Source organism: Neodiprion virginianus, chromosome 4, assembly GCF_021901495.1.
Source record: "Neodiprion virginianus isolate iyNeoVirg1 chromosome 4, iyNeoVirg1.1, whole genome shotgun sequence".
Lineage (NCBI taxonomy): Eukaryota > Metazoa > Arthropoda > Insecta > Hymenoptera > Diprionidae > Neodiprion > Neodiprion virginianus.
The window spans coordinates 25,346,354-25,368,379 of NC_060880.1; the positions used below are offsets into that span (position 1 = coordinate 25,346,354).

Below are 22,026 nucleotides of genomic sequence, written 5' to 3' on the forward strand. Positions count from 1 at the left end.
TTTTGTTTGTTCTTTAAATAAGGCATAATATTAAAAGCCTAAAGTATTTTTGAGAAACGGTTTCCTTAGGACATTATCTTATTAATTATATTACATATTATATGTTTCATGACTGGTTGGCATATGAGATAACTATTATTGTGGTAACCCAGCGAGTCTTATTGCACTTACAACGTTCGTTACTACTATTCTAGACAACTCACTTTCATTTTTGATTTGCATTCAAATTCAATAGATACGAGCGGAAAATATCTTGAAATTAAATACTGTTTGAAAGTTCAACATTTTTACGTAATGTACTAGCCTATACATGCGAATTATTATAAAATTGATTGAAATGAAACAATCCTCGAAACTATAATAATCAACCGTTTTTATCTACATATTTTAAGGATACTGACAATTCACAGGTCGTTAATTCTTATATACAACTCAAGACAAAATGCGTACGCATGATACAAATTAATTACTCAGTTTTTAGTTACATTTATCACTATTTCGGCTTACCCTTACCTAAAATGAAAGCGTAATGATATGAACGATACGCGAATTCCGACGTAACGCTATATATGTATAGTATTACCTCCAATCTGTGGACATTCGCTTTAAACTGATTTTTGCATTCCTTTTCAAAGTTTAATCTACATCCAATTATCTTGGATGAACGGTGACTGATACTTTAATAATAGTAGTCCGTATTGTGAAGAATTTATCAGCAAATAATAATCTACACAGAAAAATGTTGAACCTAAATACATATGTGCATAAATGTTACATCGTGTTATCGCATTTTAGAACACTCACATATGAAGATATCAATATGTACAATCTCTTTGGAATAATAAAACTTAAATACATATTATTTATGAATTTCACTTGTGCTTTCTACTCTGTGGTAGAAAATTTATACTTTCGTAACTGTGCTGAATTTGATATGGAGAAACGCGTGTGCAAGTTTTCGGTATTAAATCGTACCATAGAAAAAGTAATAAAAGATAGAAAATAAAACCAGTGAACATTTCTGAAAATGCGATAAAGCATGAATAACTTATCATAGATAGCCTGAGCGCTCGAGACCCTCTCTATTAAACCTAATACTGCCTTGTTCGAAACAGTAATGCAACTTATTTATTTAAAAATATACAATCTTAATATATATTTACAAAATAAAATGTCATCTCTATATATGATTTCTATTTAACATGTTGAAGAAAGAAACAAAAAGAAAAAAAAGGATATGATGATCACATTGAATACAATGATCCTGAAATCTAGTCAGGCTCAAGTTTTTATGTTTCAACCTTCCTGTTAGTCACTGTGGGTTGCATACTAATTTGAGATCTCCATAAAACTGTACAAATGACTTCCTACCGGCATCGAATCTCCGATCCTTGCATATAACTAAATAAGCTGATTGTGAAAATCTAATATTTGAAATGTTCTTTTCTCTTTCATATTCCAAGCCTCAGATAAAGATTTGACGAAAACCTAATTTTAAGGACATTAAATAATTGCTTTTACAGTTTGTTCGAAAGTAAAGAAAATTGCACGAAATTTCGGTAGAACCTTTTCTTATTATTTGTATCGTGTATTTTTACGATTTTCGAATGCTTCATTGTACTTACTAATTGACCAAATGAAAAACAACTCGTATTTTTAATTACAAGTGTATACCGGCCTTATTTAAATATACTAACTTCCCACCCGTTAAGGCTCGTCAATGCGGAACAAATTAAACAGTCGTGAAATTTACACCGCATAAAGTGTTTTTATAGTCATTTGACACTAGTTAATTATGTCAAGTTCAAAATAGCTGCATAAAAGAATATTATATGGTTTATGAACACAGTATTGTCGAACATAAGCTGTAACGAAAGCTTTAAAAAAAAAAAAAAAAGCGGAGTGTTGGTAGCTTTATCAGTGGCACTCAATGCACATTCTTTCGAGTCTTGATTATAAAGATAAACTTTATAAAGAACTCTCTAATACGGTAGAGGTAAAATTTGGAAAACAAAAGAAATGTGTGCACCTGGTAAAATCACAGATATTCCTGTAAGTAAACCAATTCTGCGCTCATAATTTCGCCAGTTACACTTCAGATTAATTAGCACTCTTCATTTAGTGTAATTAAGTGCACTATTTCGTAATCACTGGATAATCAACCGAACAGCATAAATTGCTCAGACAATGATAGGGAAACATATTGAAATGTTATCTTATTTACATTAATACTAGTCGTTATCTGTTGTATCTTCAATAACAGAATCCCAGTTGAACTCTGTAACACTTGGTCGCGACAACAACTCGCCCAAATGTTTAAACCTTTCAACGAAATGTGGATCACGATCCCTAATCATTGCGAAACGTTGGGACATATGAGTCTTTGCAAATTTATACAGCTTCAGGTCCAGCCCGTTAAGCCGCTCGACAGCATCAAGCTGTTCTTTACTTAGCGTCGCCCTTGTCGCCGCACTTAGTGTTGCGTTGTGTTGTTTAAACGCTACTGCAAATCGCATGCCAAATGTTTCCTCAAATGAATACTGGCCAACCTAAAGAACGATAAAAGCCAATATCGAATATTTGCAAAATTCATTACGAGTTAAACGGAAACCGTCTCTGCATTCCATTTTACAAAATGGATTCACATCTATCGTGGTTGTGTGTGTGTGTGCGCGCGTGCATGCGTGTATTATACGTACAATTAAAACACAAATACGAAATCTTTATTGCTTCTGTATTATTAAATTGCGCCGAGGAAGTGTATCTGTTACTTGTTCTTCGAGTGTGCTCTTGTTAATTCACTATCATACACTTGTCACTTCAGAATTAGAATTGATTTCGCTAAGATCAAGTAGGAATTAGAAGTCAAGTGCACATTGATATTGAAGTATCCAAGTATACAAAGACCATAAGTTTTACCGGGTTGAAGAGAAACGGGTGAAAACGTGGACCAAAAAGCCAAATAAACAATTGAATGGTAGGCTGGATAAGAGGAATAAGGCAGGAATGGGACACACATGGCGTCAGAAGGTTTCTCATAAATATTTATATTACGGCCATTATTCTTGAACAGGGACAAGAATAGATAAACATCAATTTGAAGCCTGGCACAGTGGGTAGTTTGCAAGATAATGTGTCTCTTGTAATAATTACTCAAGCTGTTATGCCGCTATTTACTAAAGTTAAGGGACTATGAAAGTGAACAGAAATTACCGAAATTCTATATAGATGCTAAAAGATAATAAAACCGATTTCAGTTTCATAATATTTTAATGATTTCACTCGGGAAACCGTTTAACACAACAATATAAGCTCAAATTTCGGTCCGATTGAAACTCAGTTATTGATCAGATTTGTTTTTAGTGGTCAAACATAAACAATCGATCATCTTTGCTCCTTTTCACCGACACAAGTACAAGATGTTTTCATGGCCTGAATTCTAGGAAACGGTAAGATATTTTTAAAACCATTAGTGCATAAATTATCACTAGGATAAAACTGTTGGCATGAATTAATGAAAGAGAATTTCAGACACGTCTCTATTTGGAGAAGACACAATTTCAAGATATTCGTCAATGAATTTCATAGACAACTGTTGTTGAAACAGTTGTAATTTCATGTCAGCTCAACGATGTATTTCAGTACTTGGTAGCTACCAAAAGCAGTATTTCACGCGAAATAAACGAACCGCAAAAGTAACCGAAATATGATTGCAGAATAAACTAGATCCTACAATTTTCGAATTTATCTGACTAAATTCGCGATAAAAAAACGAATCGCTTATACTTCACTCTTAATTCATTATTAATTGTAACTTCGATTTGTGGAATGGATAATTACACAGAGTATCAAAATGGAAAAGTGAGAAAAAGTTGTAAAAGCATTTACACAAGGGATTGCTTTAAAAATTTAAGACTTCTATTTTATCAGTATCTTTGTTTTTAATGATTGTCCACGTTTTTTCACAAGACAATTTGTACTCTACAAAACGCGCGACATGGTATCAAAGAGATATTATACGCCTAATGAATCCTGATAACGCGGAAACATGATAACTTGAAGAACTGTGGCATCCCTGAATATGGAACAACATAGATTAGAAGAATAATATCAAAGTAAATTGCAGAAAATCGGAAGGTTAAGATCATGGAAATAAGATCAACAAAATGTGTAAACGGTGAGTAAATTTTCCAGGACATTTCTGGAATTACTTCGAACAGTCGTATACAAGGATATTTTGAGAATTCTCCCGAAGCACTGGACATCCTTTCAACTTGTAGAAAGATGTATATTGCAGATATAATTAATGAGTTTTGAATATTCAGTAATCTGTGCGATATCAAGCGACCTTCGAGGCTGGGATACGTCAAACTCGCGATGCATAGAAATTGGAGAATAGGAAGCGAGTGATCGGGTTACCACATGCAACTGAAGCTTGCTTTGCTCTATCAGCAATTAACAAAGATAACATTCAACGGTCATAGAGGAAAGTGATATTGTAGTAATATGACAACCCCAAATAAATCACAACCACTTCAGAAATGTAAGAATTAAAATACCATAAAATGGTCTTCTCACCTTTTGGTATTCAGTAAGCATGAAGAACGGCATGGATAATAAATTACGCTGGGCACTTTCAAGCATGAGACGATCTCTCTCAGTTCGATTTAGCGTTGAGTTGTAGCATCCTATGATGGATAGGTCAGCCAGCATCCGAGTCTGACGATTACTTGCCAAGTTGTGAGGACACTGCATGAACTTTAATGAGATGGGAAAAAAATGCATCAATTAGAATATGTGAAATTGTTATTCGTGGAACAGTTGAGGAGGAAATCCAAACTCTAAAATGTGCTCGCTTTCTATATGTCAGTGCATATCTCATTACAAGTATAACGAGGAAAACAGAACCTCAGGCTCAAACGCTTAGCAGAGGAATGAATTGATAAGAGGAAGCATAATGAGTTTCCAAAGCGAGTCTATGAAATGCTAAAGATAAGCCCTTTATCTGTTAATCGTTACTGGAAAAAAATTAAGACCCCTTAATTATGAGCGATCAATTAGTTAGATAAGTGCACCAATAACGAACATCGGTAGGTTTCTGGAATCAGGCACTCAATTTCCGAATCCCGTTACTTTTCGGAATTCTAGAAAAAAATTAGTTAGTTTTATTTTTATCAGACTGACCTCTTCTAACGTAACTCCTTGCCAATTTGGCTCGGCATAACATTGAGGTATGTTAGCCTGAATGCCGCCGCACCAATGTCTCGCTCCTCGCCACGTGGCACCTCGTTGCACATGTCTGAACTCCGACAAATATCTCGCTACCGGATCTCTGATGATTGTTATGTAAAAATATCTTCTCTTCACTCCCTCTGGTTCTATCTTATTTAATTCTGAATCAACGCAATTCGTCAATTCCGTCCAATCAGCATGCAGGCCGCACTTCCAGCCTGTTGAATACCGGGAAAATAACCAATTCTCGTTCCTGTTCGGACGAAAACAGGAGCAACGTTTTCGCCTCCTATGACACGAGCACGGTCTTTGCAGGTCCAAATCGCGCACCAGGTGTTTACCAAATAATGTACCGCCTGCAATCAGCGAATACAAAGGTTTCATTTGAATGGCCGACTTTTGGAGGAAATTTACAATTAAACTAATCTATGGCAAAAAACTAAGTAAAAAATATTGTTTTCCTCAGAAATATACTTTCAAATTTAATTTAAATTATACTTTATAAATATGAATCAATAATTATTTTCAAATTGTTTAAATGCGAAAACATATGCAAACGCAAAAATAGCATCACACAACTTTGATATGTGAGAAATTTGTATTTCAATCGCATTGTATAAGTTACAGAATTGAACTTTCAAATTATATTTAACCCTCGATACATAATTCTGCAAAAACTTTTCTAGAGAATGTGCAGAACTTGTTCAAAGAATCGGTACTGAAATTCAATACCTGTTTATCACGTTTTGTAAGACTACAACTCTAGGATTCAGAGTCAACCATTTCCCAAATATTGGGAAGATTGAAGTAATGTTAAGGTAACAAAATATTGAAACTGAAATCATTGTTTTGAAAATTTAAAACGACTTTAGACAATTAGTTACCAAAATCTGAATACACTTTGCTTTTCGAAAGTAGAATACTGAATTTGAGATGATCCTACAGTTGTAAAATAATTACTTTTCCTCAAAATGAATAGTTACATTAAAGTTGTGAACTTCCCTCCTTCTTAAATCAGTGTTGCAAATATGAAAAATATTCATTAATTTTCTGATTTTTTGAATTTATACAAAATTGGTTTACTATTCGCTGATAACAGATAGATTGGTTCTTTGTCATCAAGTTTTTTCCTAGGTTATATCAGTCGAATGTTACCAGTTTTATGCTCAATTATATGGTGAACTTGCATCAGTATCAGCTCGATTCTTGAATTTATTTTAGCGTAGGTTTAGTGATTCGATACTAGAATAAATAACGATTAGTCAAGTGAGGAAGATAGGAATCTGTCTCTTCATAAATTTTGCTTCACCTATCTTTCATGCAAAGATGCATATTTAAATACCGATTTCTGGGTAATATTAAAACCGCTTGCAAAGCTTCTGAAAATTTTGCTACAATGATAATGTGGTAAAACATGTCAGGATCTGTTTTGTGTTGAAGGATTTAAAGAGTATATATAGATAATCTTTTAAGTTTCCCACTTTTTTAAGATCCTTCAGGCTGTAAATTCGCTTTATATGCGCAAATTGAAATCATTAGTTTTTTGATTGGAACAAGGTCAAACTTTACCAGAATAATTGTAAAACCACACCTGAATTTCTATTCTTGTATTTTTGTGAGATTTCTTATTCCATGAGGTTGTATAACATAAATAAGTCTCAAGGCAAACTCTTTGATGTTGAAGACTTGCCATTTAAATTTAGAGAAAGTGGAAAGGGAAATAAAGACGGAAATTTTTGCACGTGTAGCTGATTACGTAATCTCTCTCTCTCTCTCTCTCTCTCTCTCTCTCTCTTTCTCTCTGTGTCTGTATGTTTCTCTCTTTCTTTCTTTTGCATCTTACTTTTGCATCACAGTGGGAGTTACGTAACAAGTTGGATATTCCTTTATTTTCTCGAAGAGATGCTGCAAAACGTCAGTCAATTTATTGATAACAATTTCTCAAAAGTTGGCTATAATTTTTCAAATCTCAAACAGCCAAGTGGTAAATTATCAAATTGAATGACGCAACAAATCGGCTAACAGGAAAATAAGCAATTGCTATTTCTGAGCACGACCCAGTAGTAGCCCCAGGCCACTAGTCAACTGTTGCAAATCCAAAGTGCAAAGCTGGGTATGAATATATCTCACTATAAACAACTTGTGTCACGTATTACTGTGCTCTGCGGATGTGATTATTTATATACTTCAATAATAAAGCATTAGATAAAAAAAATTGTGAATCACATGGTCAATGTATAGTATTAAAGAATAAAGGAAAATGTGATACACACTAGTCATCATTCTATTATTAATTACATTTTCTGTATTGTCATAACAAAATTCTACTTGAAAAACATTACCCTTACAGCAGTGAATCACTGAGATGTCAGTTTTTCCAAAATGAACTGATTACTGTTATATACGAAAATGTTATCTGGACCGAGTTTATTACAAAGATAATGTTGATGCCAAAGGCGAAGCTGGTTTGGTAATCTTAATGTAATGTCACATTTTTCCAGAAAATTGATTTTTAATGTTTACAAAAACATTTCTCCCCATTAGAGCCACTTTTGAGATGCAACTGAATGAAATCTTGACAAGGAATGAAATGAATTTTTACGAGGTTGAAGTTGGTAACGTTATTAAAATAACGCAACATTGAGAGCATTCTCTACTTGAGTAAACAATGAATTTATTGACCTTGACAGAGTTAACTTTTGAGCAAATCGAATCTGACGATAGTTAAAAGGTGAATTTTATCCGTGATTCAAATTGAATTTTCAAACGAAAAAGATGGGATGGAGTGTTTTTGTTGGCAGATTTGTTTTCACGTCGAAACCAATTGACACAAGCCAGCGGGATCGAGAAACAATTGACGATTGAGTAACGAGTGGGTATAAATGCAAAATGTTTCTCACCAGTTTTCTGTATGTGTAAAAAGACCATAACATCGTGGGCATTGATGTCGAATTGAAAGGTGTTGTTGATGACATCCTCGTAGGCGAGACTGCCCTGTATGCTCTGAAGTCTGAAGGAAGGGTGACCCTGGAAGTTCCTGTCGACAACCCCGGATGTGAAACCCTCAGAGAGACGCGTGGACTCCTTGAGGTCACGGTTGGTCAAGGCACAAACGTGGTCTGGGCAGAAGTATCCCAAATACACGATACCCGTCAATGCCAAGACCAGGCAGATGCCCGCGACGCCGCGGAGCCGAGTTCTCCACACCCTGGGCTCCATCCTGTTAGATTTCGCCCATCTGTCTCCCTGGCTGGCAGCCGGTCGGTCGCTAGCGACTTCCACGTTCAATCCCCGGCCCATTTCTCTCCATATTCACTTAACAAACGCGCGTTTTCAACGCGGACGGACCTGGAACACTCGCGCCTGTTCACTACGTCGCCTGCGGGCCACACAATCCACACATGTCAGCCATGACGGCGTTTCCCCCTCCACTATTTGATTCCTTACTCTGCTAGTCCGCTTCGCGCTCCTCGTCGCCCCCACCGAGCTGCGAGCGCTCTGTGGATAAGGCAAGGACTGTTTACAATTATTTAACCATTGCGACGCGATGCGAATCCCCGCAATTCCCCGTCACATTCGCCAGCCTCGTGGCTGGACGGATATTGGAAACAAACCCCCCCTATTATCCGATAACTTACGGGATTTATCAGGGCTCGAGATATCGATTTCGTTGTTCAAACCACTGTACTGATATGCATGTTTATATGCGGCACCGAACTTTATACAAACACATTCTGCACCCTGATGAGAAGACGCGTGTATTCGCAACGATGTTTATGTGTTCAAGAGCTACCGTAACGCGCGAGAAAAACTTTGCCGGGTTGCAGACTTTTCACGCGATTTATATACGCGTATATTCATGCTCAAGAATTTTCCTACGTTCTTCGCTGATCTGGGAATAACATTATACGATTCAAAAATAGAATACGCCGAACGTTGCGCTTGTATTATATTTATCTTCGCCCGGTGGGTTATTCGAATTTCTCGCGGAATATGTGCAGTCGAGGTTTTGCTATATTGACAGACCGCGATTTTATCTACGATGGAAAAATAACCTAGCTAATTCTGGCCAACAACATCCTTAAGAAGCGTTACAAAAGCATTCTGCCGCTCCATAAAAGAAAATCCTTTCTTTTTCACCATGCGGGCCAGTATTATTATATTTCAGTGTGCTATAGCAAGTAAGACGATAGGTGCAGGGGGAGGACAGGAAGTTACTTTTTGAGCGCTAGTCTCTTGCTCGCCATCTTTGATCTCAGTTTCGCATGATCTGTCAGAAGTGTGAATGACAGGTGTCAAGTTGGCGCAAAATTGGCTATCGTTCACGTTCAGAGTGTGAAACGTATCTCATACTGATTTTACGGTTCGCCGAGCGTTGTTAGGCTGTTATTTCGAAACTCAAAGTAGTCAATTTCCGTAGAGAACGTCCAACGTGAGTAGAAATCAGATCGTGTAACGGTCGACATAACCTCAATTTAGTAAAAATTGATCGTTCCACCGTTCTAGAGTTTGTTATTTATCACTGATTATATCACTAGGTTATGGATCTCGTTACGATCTCGTTCAAATTTATTTTGCATAGTATATAAATTATCCCATCAAAGTCGTTGGCGGTGCAAACACATGGTTCTATTCAGCGATTTCAAATAAAGTCCTTGTTCAAGTTATACTATTGAACGTTTCTATCATTTATGATTTTCGTGTTGTCACTTTTCAATCATGAGAATATTATTCTAGTGGTTAGACTGATACTATAAGAGCACACTGCCTTGTGTTGCCACATTTTTATGGTAACTGAGTAAATGTGTTTCAAAATTCGAAGTCAAGAGTATTAGTGTATAAAAATTTTTATATGTATTCACATTTACCTTTAAGGTATTTAATTTTGCTATCGTATTTGCTGTTCCGCTGGTTGCAGAATGTCCAACATAGAACTACTGGAGGAGAGAGTTGCAGAATTGGAGAATCAAGTTTTTAGTCATGGAAATCAGCCACAGATCGATGACCCACCGACAGAAAATTCGGTCGTCGACAGTCTTCTTCATGCTTATACTTTGATCTCATCGTCGTATTCTGGGCGAGAAAAAGCAAATGCAGTCGTGAAACGAATTGGGGAGTTAGATTCTTACTTAGATCCTAATTTTGAGAATTCGGATCTTCAAATGGAAGCAAGAGCGGAACTTATACTTACCTTGGAACCTGAACTGAGGGGCAATGCTCATCTGTTAACCAAACTGGAGGAACTTCTACCGGTATTGGAATCAGAGCGGTTTCGCAGCGTGCCCGAGGCAACGCACAAGTTGAATAACTTGACACTGGCATACACAAAACTGCACGATGAATCGGAAGAACTTACAAGTGAAATTTGTGATGTTATCGCTAAATATAATTCTGTTATAAATAATATTTCTAGATCACTTATCATTTTAGATGCTACGGTAACAGCTGCTGAAAATGCGGCGATACCGGTCAAGCAACTGGATTAGATTTATTTCTTGTTTTATCTCAAAAAGTTTTTTATGCAGCCCCAGCTTACGAAGCTGAAAGTAACTTAATTCAGATCAATTATTACTGATTTAAGCAACATTTATTTGCGTACTACCGTTCCTCAATACTGTTGATCCATTTTACGATTTTTGAGTCTAATTTTATTCATTAACCATCCAAAGTGTCATACGATTTTTTTTTTAATTTTAATACGGCTCTCAATTATGTCTTGGATGAAAGAGTAATGATTAACGAATGGCCAGATTCTTATTGCACTATTAAATAAGCAGCAATTGAAATTGTAAGCTACTGTAATAAATTGTACACACGACCAACACGTAAATACAGAACAAGAGATTATTAACGGATTTTTTCATCACTTTATCACTTGTAAATACTTTATGTACAGTTTTTACCTAATGTCTGGTTCCCATGAATGAAAAGCCTTCTCGAAAATACACATTTTTGCAATGATGTGAGCGCTACATTTTATGTACGTACCCTCTTATCTTGGTGGTCTCCTTATATATTCACTAATTATCGTTATATCAAGTTGTTACCGAATTGATATTAAAGTTGTCACGAGTCACTGAATGAATTACAGGAACTTTCATTTTTCAAAAACTCGATATTCGTATAAAACTGGTTTCAAATATTATAGAAAAAAAATCTTGAACTGTATGGATTGTTATAATTACATTTACTGATTTTCTTCGCTTACGATATAAAAATACTTAGGCACTCATCACTGACTATGCGCATACATAAACATGTTTCTTTCTTTTCCTTTTTTTTTGTTTACTTTTATATACTGTTAATATTCCGTGTAACAATGTAATTTAAAATATAATTATATATTATGTACATTTATTCTATCTATATATATAGATTATATATATAATATAGATATACTTCAGTTCTAACTACTGCCGACATTCGTTCCAGGAATTCTGCAACAGAATTTCTGACACAAATTTATCGTTACATACGGTTCGTATTAGAGGTGGTTAAGGGTCTCTTAAATGAAACAATTATCATAAGTTCAATCATCATACGTCGGTTACATCCATGCCGAAAAATAATAACGATATTTTACTTGATTTTCAAACTTACAAATTTTGTATATATTACTACAATCTTGACTGGTTAATACGCCCAATTACTTCATCAAAGTTCCGATTTTATCATTGAGAATTTGATGAAGCACCGTATCAATTATTATTCGGTCCTTTCATTTTCGTGAATAATCAATCTCTGTCTTACGTAATAAACAGTTAAGGGACCCTATCACCTAAAGTATGTTAAAAAAAAAAAAAAATTAAACAAAATAAATCATTTACCGTATCAAACAGTTTCTTTATACAATATGTACAATGTGGTTCCTTAGTCTATGCAGATATACTGTTCGCCCGATTCCGTTTATAATCTACCAAGTTTCCAGTTCTCAGTACTCATCGAAGCATTTCTTCACAGAGATAATATTCATTGACGCGTTTTAATAGTCCTCCTGATCGTCGCATGTATAATAGAATACACACACACATATATGTATATTCCACGAAAAAATAAAAGTAAAAATAAAAATAAAATATTTAGAGTACTAGACTGATTATGCGGAAGAGTATCTTCGTCATTTTAAACACGTATACGTATATAATCTTTTGCCGAATACCATCGGCAACTATTCATTCAGCACGCATTTAAATGCATCATCAAGGGACTTCTACGCACCGTGTCTCATATAATATGGGCAGCCATCCATATAGTTATCTGTCTTATGACAATAATTTTTGTCACCCAAATATCACCGCATTGAGTTCTACGTACACATTTATATATATGCGTAAAAAGAGCAATATCTTGGTCTATGGTCGAGTTTGCAAGGCTGGTACCGAATGATGCAACCAGGACACCGCAGGGGCAAGGCTCGAGTAAATAGCTGGATGACCTCGCGAACACCGACTGTGATGGCTCAACAATCCCTGAAGTTCCCATCTGCCAGTTTCGCTTGCGCACATCAATGGTGCACCTTCGTCGTTCTGAAGAATAGAGTTAACACGTTCATAATTTGTCTACTAATTTTTCGATTTTCGTAACAAAGTCTATACGTTTCCAAGAAAACTTGACAAATTAAATAATGGAAGGTACAGGTCGAACAATTTTTTTTATAGATTCTCGGTGAAAGCAGTTTCAACATTCCGTCAGGGATTTTTACAGAACGTTAGAGAAATTTGCTGCTAAATATTTAGATTCTGAAATTGATTTTCACTATGATGCCACCTTACGATACTTACGTAACAAGGTCCCTTGTCCGTGTCGGTAAACCCAGCACAAATATTATCCTTGGTGATGAAACCGGCGTAATGACTCGTCGCGTTACATTCTTCAGAGTCGTAGGTAGGCACAGGTAAGAATTTCAAGTACTGTTGCAGGTTGACTTCACCGTTCATCGGGAAGCCCCAACCCGCCGTAACGCACAATTGTCTTGGCTGGAAGCATAACAAGAAACAAAAGTTATAAGGATTCGAAGATACCGATGACAATATCAATTTGCTATGCATAGAAACGTGATATTGCGATTTACCTGAATCGGATGTTGCGGAAGACAAACGGCGCTGACGTTACGAGAAAAGACCAAAGGCTCTTCGAGCTCAACCAAGGTCATGTCGTTATTGTACAAAAATTGATTATACTTCACTTGTGGATATGGCACGATACTTTTAACTGCATGCGGAATTAGCATATCACTACCTGTGAACAACTGCCAGCCATTGCTCTGTCTGTATCTGGAAAGAACATTGTATCATTTTTATAGATCATCCAAAAGTGGTTCAAACTCGTAATCGATACCTATAATTGGAAGTGTTGCAAGTGCTAGTATCCAAAATTGTCATTACATATCTTTCTAATATACATATGTAACAAAGTATAGCGTGTAGTTAGACTCACTTGTGAACACAGGAGTAGCTCGCCAGTGCGTACATAGGACTGAGAACACTAGCAGTGCAAGCGATACCGTGTTTTCGTTCCTTCAACAGAGCCACACTTGACCATTGTCCCTCACCAGCGGGCGTACCGCCGGCCAATCTCGCAGTTGGTCCTTCTGGATAATGCGAACCGCATGAGAATTCCTCGCAAGAGATCTGAACGATCTTTCCCGTTTCGCAGATGTCGGTCTGTTCGAAATTCGTGACGAACGGTGCCTTCAGATCAGCCGTAGACTTCAGTTTCAGTAGCTTCAGACCTTCGTCCGATGCTATCATGTCTGTGGCTTCGGATGAGAAGTATCCCTGTGTTCTACAGAAAGCGTCACTGAGCTCGGTAGTCCAATTGTCAGCGCACACGACGCGACGTTCACCATTTGGTTGCCTGGAAAAATATGCGTTAGATGATTAAAATTCCTCTTATCGTCAGACTACGTTGCACAGTTTTGTGATGGTAGATAAATCGCACGAATTACTTTATCTTCAGTATGGTTGCTCGCCCGATGAGGTCACTGTCTCCGTGATTCTCGCGGTCGTCTTCTTCCTTTTGGATTTCCACGGCGCTTAGACCCACGGTCAAATTCGCCGTCAAACAATCCCACTCGTCCGAATGATCCGGACAGTGTTCAACACCGTCGCAAACCAGGTCCACCGGGACGCAGCCTCCAGTCTGACACTTGAATTGATCCAAAGCACAATCGCACAGTTTTTCATCCTCTCCGTGGGCGCATTCTGGTATTCCATTGCAGTGCCACGTTAGTGGAATGCACCATTTTTCAGTCGGGCATAGATACTCGTCGTTTCCACAGCTCTCTGCGCAGGAATACTCGTCACGATGATCTTCACAGTCTGGACGACCATTGCATTGCCACAAAATCGGGATACACCTTCCTGAAATGCGAGCATCGAATTAAATATAACAAAGAACGGTATAACCCACAATTTTTTCATCCAAAACCGATAGCACTGGTACTCGAAAACGTAAAATGAATAGTGTTTTGAAAAAAAAAAAAAATAATGACGAAGAAGAGATGTTGTTGAAGGATGCAGGGTTTGCAACATACTGACTCACCGTTAGGACATTGGAATTCGTCGAACTGGCATTTCCATTCCTGGCAGCTTTTCTCGTCACTACCGTCATCGCAGTCTTCAATTCCATTGCAAACGAGGTTTCGCTTAAGACACTGGCCACTTGAGCATTGGAAATTTCCTGGACAACCTTCTTTTTCGCAATTGAATTCGTCGGATCCGTCTGAGCAATCATTTTCCGAATCGCATTTCGCGGCTAAGCTAACGCAGTAAGCACTATCCTTAGATGTGCCATTGACGCATTGAAATTGTCCAGCAGCGCACTTTGAGAAAAGAGGGTTCGGCAGTTCAATGGGACCACCTGTGGACAGCTTAACGCTTTCGATGATTGAAACAGGAATTTCAATTGATCCTGTCGTTGTCGTGAGTTTTTCAGTTACTTCATAAGTGTTTTCTCCTTTGGTAACAGAATCAATGCTTGCCTCGGAGGAACTAGTGCTTTGAGCTAAAAAAGTCTCATGATTATTCGAAACGTTATCAGTTGTTTCGATCTTTGAAATATTGTCATTATTTTGAACATCGGATGTTGGATTAGGTGCAGCTACCGTTGTTTCTGCTACTGGCAAGGTGTCTGTACTATTATGTTGCTTAAGATTTTCTTCAATGTGCACTGCCTCGGGTACAGCGTCATTTATTTTCGTAATATATTGATCGATGACACTGCGAGTAGTTGTACTGCTTGGATTATTTTGTATTAGCACAACTGTATCACTTGCATTCTGGTTTGACTCTATTTCTGGCCTATTTTCACTGTCAGTTCCAATCTTTGTTTCGATAGATGGAATATTGGAACTCGTTGAGCTGTTTTGAATTGTCTCTTCAGCAGGAATGTTTGCGGAATTCTTCAAGATGTCCTCAGCCTCAGGCGAGATGATATCACTCAATGATTCTACGTGAGTGTTATTTTCGTTGTCCATAACATGAATCTCAGAGTCAGTGCGAGGAAGTAAAGTTTCACTCTTATTATTTCCTAAAGTCATCTCATGAACTACCGCTTCTGATATCGTTGGTATATTAGGCTCAATATTGTCTACAATTGTTCTAGGAGAACCCGAGGTATTAACCAACGTCTGTCTGGTCGAATTTTCTTCTTGCTGAACAGACGGTTCATTAATCATTATTTCTGTGATAATTGCTGGAGGAATTTCAACAGAAAGCATTGTTGTTGTAGGTGTTTCGCGATCTTCAGCAACTGCAGTAGCCAGGTTTCCTATATTTTGAAAGCTCAACTCCTTTTCCTTCTTGTACTTGTACTTATCGAGTGTCTTCTTTTCAACTGCCTTTTTCTTAACATCTTGCTTCTCTAACGGAATTACTCGTAATTCGTCTTCGGACAGTTCATCTTCCTCAACAAATTTAGGTTTTCCAGTCGGGGTGAAAAGTTGCTTGTAATCAAATTTATACGGCATTACATCATCTACCACTGCTTCGGACACGGGTCTGATATCGTCCGTTGTTATCATCGGACTTTGTGTTGTAACCTTCGTCTCTTTGTCCTGCTGCATTTCTGTCTCTTCCGGAATTGAAGGCGTGAGCTGTTTCAAAATGGTTGTCTTGTATTCCGAGTTGGTTGATTTTACATTTTCAATTCCTGTGAGATCAGGTTGTGAAATTTCTGTCTCGTTGTGTGGTTTTAATTTTTGCGTTGAATTCTCAACGGTTTCAGTGCGCTCTTGCGGATAGAGATTGCCGTTTTCAGTAGCATTAGTATTTTCAACGTTAATTAGCACCACTCCATCTTGAACAGAAGGGAGTGTCTGTGATTCGGTGGTGAGATGTAGAACGGGAATGGATGTATTTTGAATATTTCGTAAATGATCGTTGCCCATTTCTTCTTGGTTCACTTGGCTATTGTTGTTGATCAAGTGCTCATGTTGACCACGTTCATAGTTAATACTATGATCCATCAGCTTCTCTTCACTCTGTAGTATTTTTGCGGGAGTTGAAGTGGTAAAAATCTCATTTTCGGTTGTCTGTAACTCATCAGGCATAATGGGTACTTGGGTAGTAGCATTGCCTTCTAAACTGGATCCGTGGATAAACGTTGGCGGTGGTAGGACTGTAGCACTCTTTTCGCCGTCGCCTAAAACAGCTGACACGGTGTTTGTGTCGTTGGTTTGCTGGTCATGGTGCTTTTCAGTGGTTGTTGTCTCGTCATTCTGAAGAACAGTTTCGGTTACAGGAATCATTCGTTCTAATTCCAACGGAAGAATGGGGATTTCGGTAGTAAGCTTAGCCTCGTTAGAATGCCCGTTAATTATTTCCGGTAATATCGTCGTTTGAGTATCAGAGATCGATTCAACAGTAGTTATTTCTGTGTGATCGGTAAGAGTATTTGCATCAGCTTCAACATTGGTATTGTTAGGAATGGTTGAGACTTGTTCTCGAGTATTTTGTACTGGTGTTCGTTCGTTTAAGTCGGTATAAGAAGAGTGTGAAATTTCGTTGTGTTCCGTAGATTGTTCGGTTAAAGTTTGATTATTGTTTACTATATCTACATCACTTTGAACTGGTACCACCGTCGTGTTTTGAGTATTTGACGATGCGCTAGTATTACTTCTATCGACTACATCGTTTATGTTTTGCTCCTTATTTTCTTCTCCGAAATGTTTAGCTAGATTCGATTCATTTTCGTCCACAATATCGTTATAGTGATCTTCAAAAATTCTCTCGGTATAATCAACTACAACTTTCTCCGAATGTTCGGGTTTCTGTGTGTCTGACGATGTATTACTCATTTCCTTACTAGATGTTGAAATGTTTGCAGTTTCAGTGGTACCTTCTATAATTTTCTTTCCGCTATTTTGCGGCGACGAGCTTTCGTTTTCACTGTCTGATACAGCTTGACGGTTGTCGGATGTTTCATCGTCATCCTCCAACGGTATAACGCTCAAAATCTCTTCCGAATCGTTTGTTCCCTCCGAGTGGATAGAAGAATTTACAGCAGGTTCATTTCCACGTTCAGCATCGGTGTGAACTTCATCCTTCGAGGCCTGCCCAGCTTTATCTTCGACCGACGATTCATTAGTCACATGTAGATGATGTTCGTTCAAACCATTATCAATTACGCTTACCGACTGATTGTGACCATTTCTGTTACTAAGATCTTGCAGTGATACTTCCTCGGTGTTGTCTGTATTCTGAAGATTATTTGAATCTTCCGAAGATGTGTCATCGGGATTATTTTCCAAATGAACTTGCGTTGAACTTTCCGCATTTTCAACAGCAACACCCGACATAATTACTGGTTCTTGATTTCTTACATCTTCTACAGAGTAACCTTCTTGGTGCATTTGTGTTTCATTGTTAATTTCAGTAGCAACAGATAGTTCAAAGTCAGTATCATTCAGGTGTTCACGAACTTCATTTAAGGCACCGTTAAAATAGATGTTACTCGAATCACTTTGCAATTTGGATTTGTTACCGCTTTCCTCAGAATGATGCGCAATGACGTCTGGTATGTGAGCATCGAACGGGTTCGGTTCATCTTGTTCATCTTTATCCAATCTTGGAGCCTTTTTAGATATCTCTTTCTCGTGTTGGATGTCTGGTAAGTATGGTGACATGTTTTCGACGTGCTTCTCATCAGAGAACTCACCTTTGTCTGCAGAATGTTCAACGGAATTCTCAGCAAAAACTACCGGATATGATGGATGTTCAGTGACCATGGAATTCTCCGGTAGGAGAGATGGTTGCTTCGGACTGTTTTGTAGCGTTTCAGTGTGATCAATGTTTTCGGTTGGATGATATTCGTTAATTTTTGCTACATCATCAAGCTTAGAATCATTGTGAATTGAGTTTTCCGTTGAGTGAACGCTTGCAATTTGCTCGGGCGATAACTCCGGAATTATACTATGCGCGGAGTGTTCAGTAGAAGACTCTGTGTTAGCGATGACCATGATGTGCTGGTCGTCAGATGACGTTACATTTTTATTAGCCTCTATTAACGGTTCGACATTTTCACTTAAGAGCTTTGGCAGTATTTGATATACAGTTTTCGGCATGTTTTCTATAACGTTGTATTCTGTTGTTTCCGGTAGTGTTTGCTCATTACCCGATGTACTCGGGATGCCGTCAATTCCGTTACTTCCAGTATCATTCATTGTCGTCAAAGATGGTTCGACCATGCTGGAATTAGATTTGGAATTTGAATCTTCACTGGCAAAGCCAGATTTCGCTTCAACCATTGTTTCAGGCATTTTGTCCGACGTATTTACTCTTTCAGGCTCTACAGAAGCTGATGGTTTGATTGTAGCTGTAAAGAATGGCGCGGAGTCTGATTCTGATTCCGGTTCTTCCGCTAGTTCAATCACTGGAATGCTCTCTCGAATAGGCGTTGGTGTACTTGTAGGTTGAATCACTGAGTCCAAAAACGAGTCATAATCAGGAATAGCCTTACTCCTAGATTCTTCAATCGTTGCTCCTGATACTCCTTGAGGCTGTTCGAATTTTTCGACGGTCTCCGTTTTATTCTCGGATTCGCCTGACTGTACAGTTTGAGTCGCAGGTGCATGTGAAACGGTCGAATTTTCTCTCGACTCTGTAACCGGAGCTGCTTCACTTTGCGATTCGGATGGAAGTACGAAATGTTGTACCAGATCATCTTGCAATGCGAGATCATTCACTGGTGCAGTAGAGGATTCAGCCTGAGTAACTTCAAGGTTATTCTCGGACCGCAAGTTGTGTTCGACATCTGTTCCGGAAGCAGTGATGTTTTCGAATTGTGCTGGATTCTGTGGCACCATAACAGAAGTTTCATTGTTCATGCCTTGGCGGCCTTCAAGATGATAAATAGAATCAACGGACTGTACGATATTATGTTCAGACTCATTTTGGCTAGGTTGCGATTCATGAACTGGTGTGATATTCGAAAACGGTAATATCGGCTCTGTTTGATTATCACTTTTCATCGATTCAGAATTTTCTTCGACCTGAAGAGTTTTTCCTGATGTAAGATTATGTTCCGTTTGTCCCTCAAACTCCTTCTCAGCTTCTGTCATAGATGTGGGTGCAAGTGTGTTCCATTTTTCATCAGCGTTGGAATTCCCGTCAGCGGTAGACTGAGCGTTCGCTCCCGCAGAGTCTCCAGAAACCTGCGAATATTCAGTAGACGATGGTGTACCTTCTTCAGATTCTACATTTGTATGCAGGACAGTATTGTAATGATCCGAAGAAATACTTGGTGAATCAGACTCAGGTCTGGAATGTGTCACCAAAGTGGACTCGGTTTGAATTTCATCATTCGCGACCGGTTCAACTTTCGGTTCAGCCATTAGTGTGTTCTCAGGTTCTGGTTCAACAGATGGTTGCGGTTCGGATACTGGCTCAACTGGTTCGACGAGTTTTGTTGTTGAATTCGCAGCTGTCGTTGTATCAGGCTCATGTTCAGCAACCGTCACTTTTGGTTCAGGCGCAGGTTCAGACTTCGCTTCGGGTTCGGATTTAGGCTCAGTTGCTGGTTCAGGCTCAACAGTGGGTTCAGGTTCTGCTTTTGGTTCGAATTTCGGCTCCGATTCAACAAAAGGCTCAGGTTCTGCCTTTGGTTCGGACGTTGGTTCCGGTTCAACAGAAGGTTCAGGTTCAACTTTTGGTTCGAACATTGATTCGTGTTCGACAGAAGGTTCGGATGTTGGTTCCAATTGAACAGATGATTCAGTTTCTACTTTGGGTTCAGATACTGGCACTGGTTCAACGGATGGTACAGGCTCCGCATTGGGTTCGGATGACGGTTCCGGTGCGACCGAAGGTTCAGGCTCTGCATTGGGTTCGGATGATGGTTCGGGTTCGACGGAAGGTTCAGGTTCTGCCTTGGGTTGCAATACAGGTTCGGGTTCAACAGACGGCACAGGTTCTGCGTTGGGTTCGGAGGTTGGCTCAGGTTCTGCTTTGGGTTCAGAAGTCGGTTCAGGTTCTGATTTGGGTGTAACAATTGGTTCGACCTTCGGTTCGGACTCCAGAGTAGGTTCAGGCTCTGACTTCGGTTCGCCGGTGGGCTCAGGCTCGGATACCGTATCAGGTTCATACACCGTTTCATGATGGTGTTCGTGCATCGTAGGCATCTCGGAAGTAATATGGGGTTCGTCCATCTCTACGGGTACGGCTTGCGAGTTGTCTAATTCCTGGTGTATGGGACTGAAGGTTGTCTCGTGTCCTCGGCTTCTTCCTTGAACGCCGTCTTGCGCGTATCCTTCGGTGCCGTGAACGTGAGAAATGTCTTCATTCATGTCGACGTTACTCAGATCGTTCTCGTCGCGGCAACTCGTTCCGTCCGCTTCCAGCACTTTCCCGTTCAAACAAGAGCAAACGAACACACCCTCGGAATAATCGTACCGGCAACTATCACTGCAATTCATTTCACCGTGTTTACAATCGTCGATCAGACGACTGATGTCCAACTTCGACAAATGGTATTTACCGACCATACTGCCAGTCTCCTGCAACGTCTTTTCAACTTCGTTCCTCATCTGCTCGGGCGCTGGTACCGGAGGGTAACTGATCCTGAATTTGACTTCTCCATTCCTGCTGATGTTGTAGACTTTGACAACGGACAAGTTCGCCGCCAAGTGCAACTTTTCTTTCAAATTTTCTTCAATCTCTTGCGAAACGTCTCTGTAAACCCTCGATTTTGGATTGTCCATGCCTTCCGTCCAGTTGAAATTGTCCAATGTCAATAATCCGTCGAAGGCCTTTGGGACCGTTTCATATAAAGTTTCGTCGGTTGTTTGCCACGGTGGTAGAGTTGAGGCTTCAGGAGGGGGACTAGCGGGGGGGTTTCTCATATATTCTTGACTGCCGGATGTTTTGATGTCGCCAAATTGGCGTGAACTTGTGTGTCCGTCACTTTCCAAAGGCTGCGTCTCCTCTTGCGTAAGAATTACACCAGCTGAAAATGAATAAGCTGAATTTATTTACTGTGCGAACATGATCGAGCTGTCAATGAACAAACTTCCGAAATACTTTGACTTTCGCAAAAAGTCACGCACGCAGAATACATTTGCGTGTACAATTAAATACTTTCAACGCTTGACAATTTCAATAATGATCATTAGTTCGAATGTTATACGTACTTGCGGCCAATATGGCAATAATAATAGCAATGGCCAGAACCAAAAGACCGCATCCCCAGCAAACTATTCGTCTCCAGTACGAACTTCGAGACCTTTTGTCCTTAGTGACGTACAATTTTTCTCCTCTGCAACATAAAAAAGTTAGAAGTGAACGTTTGGCAATCGAT

At 38.8% G+C, this 22,026-nt stretch overlaps 3 protein-coding genes across 16 annotated transcripts in view; 1 reads left to right on the forward strand and 2 right to left on the reverse strand.

Moving 5' to 3' along the window:
- Positions 1–8,979, reverse strand: part of LOC124302558 (heparan-sulfate 6-O-sulfotransferase 2) — a 44,718-nt gene extending 35,739 nt beyond the window's left edge. For 4 of the 10 annotated variants that reach the window (XR_006907728.1, XM_046758842.1, XM_046758843.1 and 1 more), the window contains exons 1-3: positions 8,133–8,979; positions 5,185–5,588; positions 4,579–4,758 (exon numbers count right to left, since the gene is read on the reverse strand). Coding sequence is in view for 7 of the 10 variants with exons in the window: in XM_046758842.1 (XP_046614798.1) it covers positions 4,579–4,758; positions 5,185–5,588; positions 8,133–8,532 (984 nt within the window). In the remaining 3 variants the exon portion in view is untranslated. Of the gene's footprint in view, positions 1–269; positions 2,550–2,590; positions 3,440–4,578; positions 4,759–5,184; positions 5,589–8,132 lie in introns of those variants that run through there. The other 6 variants (XM_046758840.1, XM_046758846.1, XR_006907727.1 and 3 more) reach the window with 6 other exon arrangements.
- LOC124302561 (dynactin subunit 3-like) lies at positions 8,708–12,270 on the forward strand. 2 transcript variants are annotated; one of them, XM_046758849.1, is made up of 2 exons: positions 8,708–8,741; positions 10,151–12,270. In XM_046758849.1, exon 2 carries the CDS (start codon positions 10,152–10,154, stop codon positions 10,716–10,718), a length of 567 nt encoding a protein of 188 aa, XP_046614805.1. In that variant the 5' UTR covers positions 8,708–8,741; position 10,151; the 3' UTR covers positions 10,719–12,270. The 2 variants fall into 2 exon arrangements, with proteins under 2 accessions (XP_046614805.1, XP_046614804.1); XM_046758848.1 differs by lacking the exon at positions 8,708–8,741 and adding an exon at positions 9,466–9,664.
- Positions 11,100–22,026, reverse strand: part of LOC124302554 (titin homolog) — a 45,694-nt gene continuing 34,767 nt past the window's right edge. For all 4 annotated transcript variants that reach the window (XM_046758833.1, XM_046758831.1, XM_046758834.1 and 1 more), the window contains 7 exons: positions 21,860–21,984; positions 14,776–21,675; positions 14,180–14,594; positions 13,669–14,088; positions 13,304–13,505; positions 13,014–13,208; positions 11,100–12,758 (listed from right to left, as the gene is read on the reverse strand). In XM_046758833.1, coding sequence (XP_046614789.1) covers positions 12,585–12,758; positions 13,014–13,208; positions 13,304–13,505; positions 13,669–14,088; positions 14,180–14,594; positions 14,776–21,675; positions 21,860–21,984 — 8,431 coding nt within the window. In that variant the 3' untranslated portion in view covers positions 11,100–12,584. The remainder of the gene's footprint in view (positions 12,759–13,013; positions 13,209–13,303; positions 13,506–13,668; positions 14,089–14,179; positions 14,595–14,775; positions 21,676–21,859; positions 21,985–22,026) is intronic.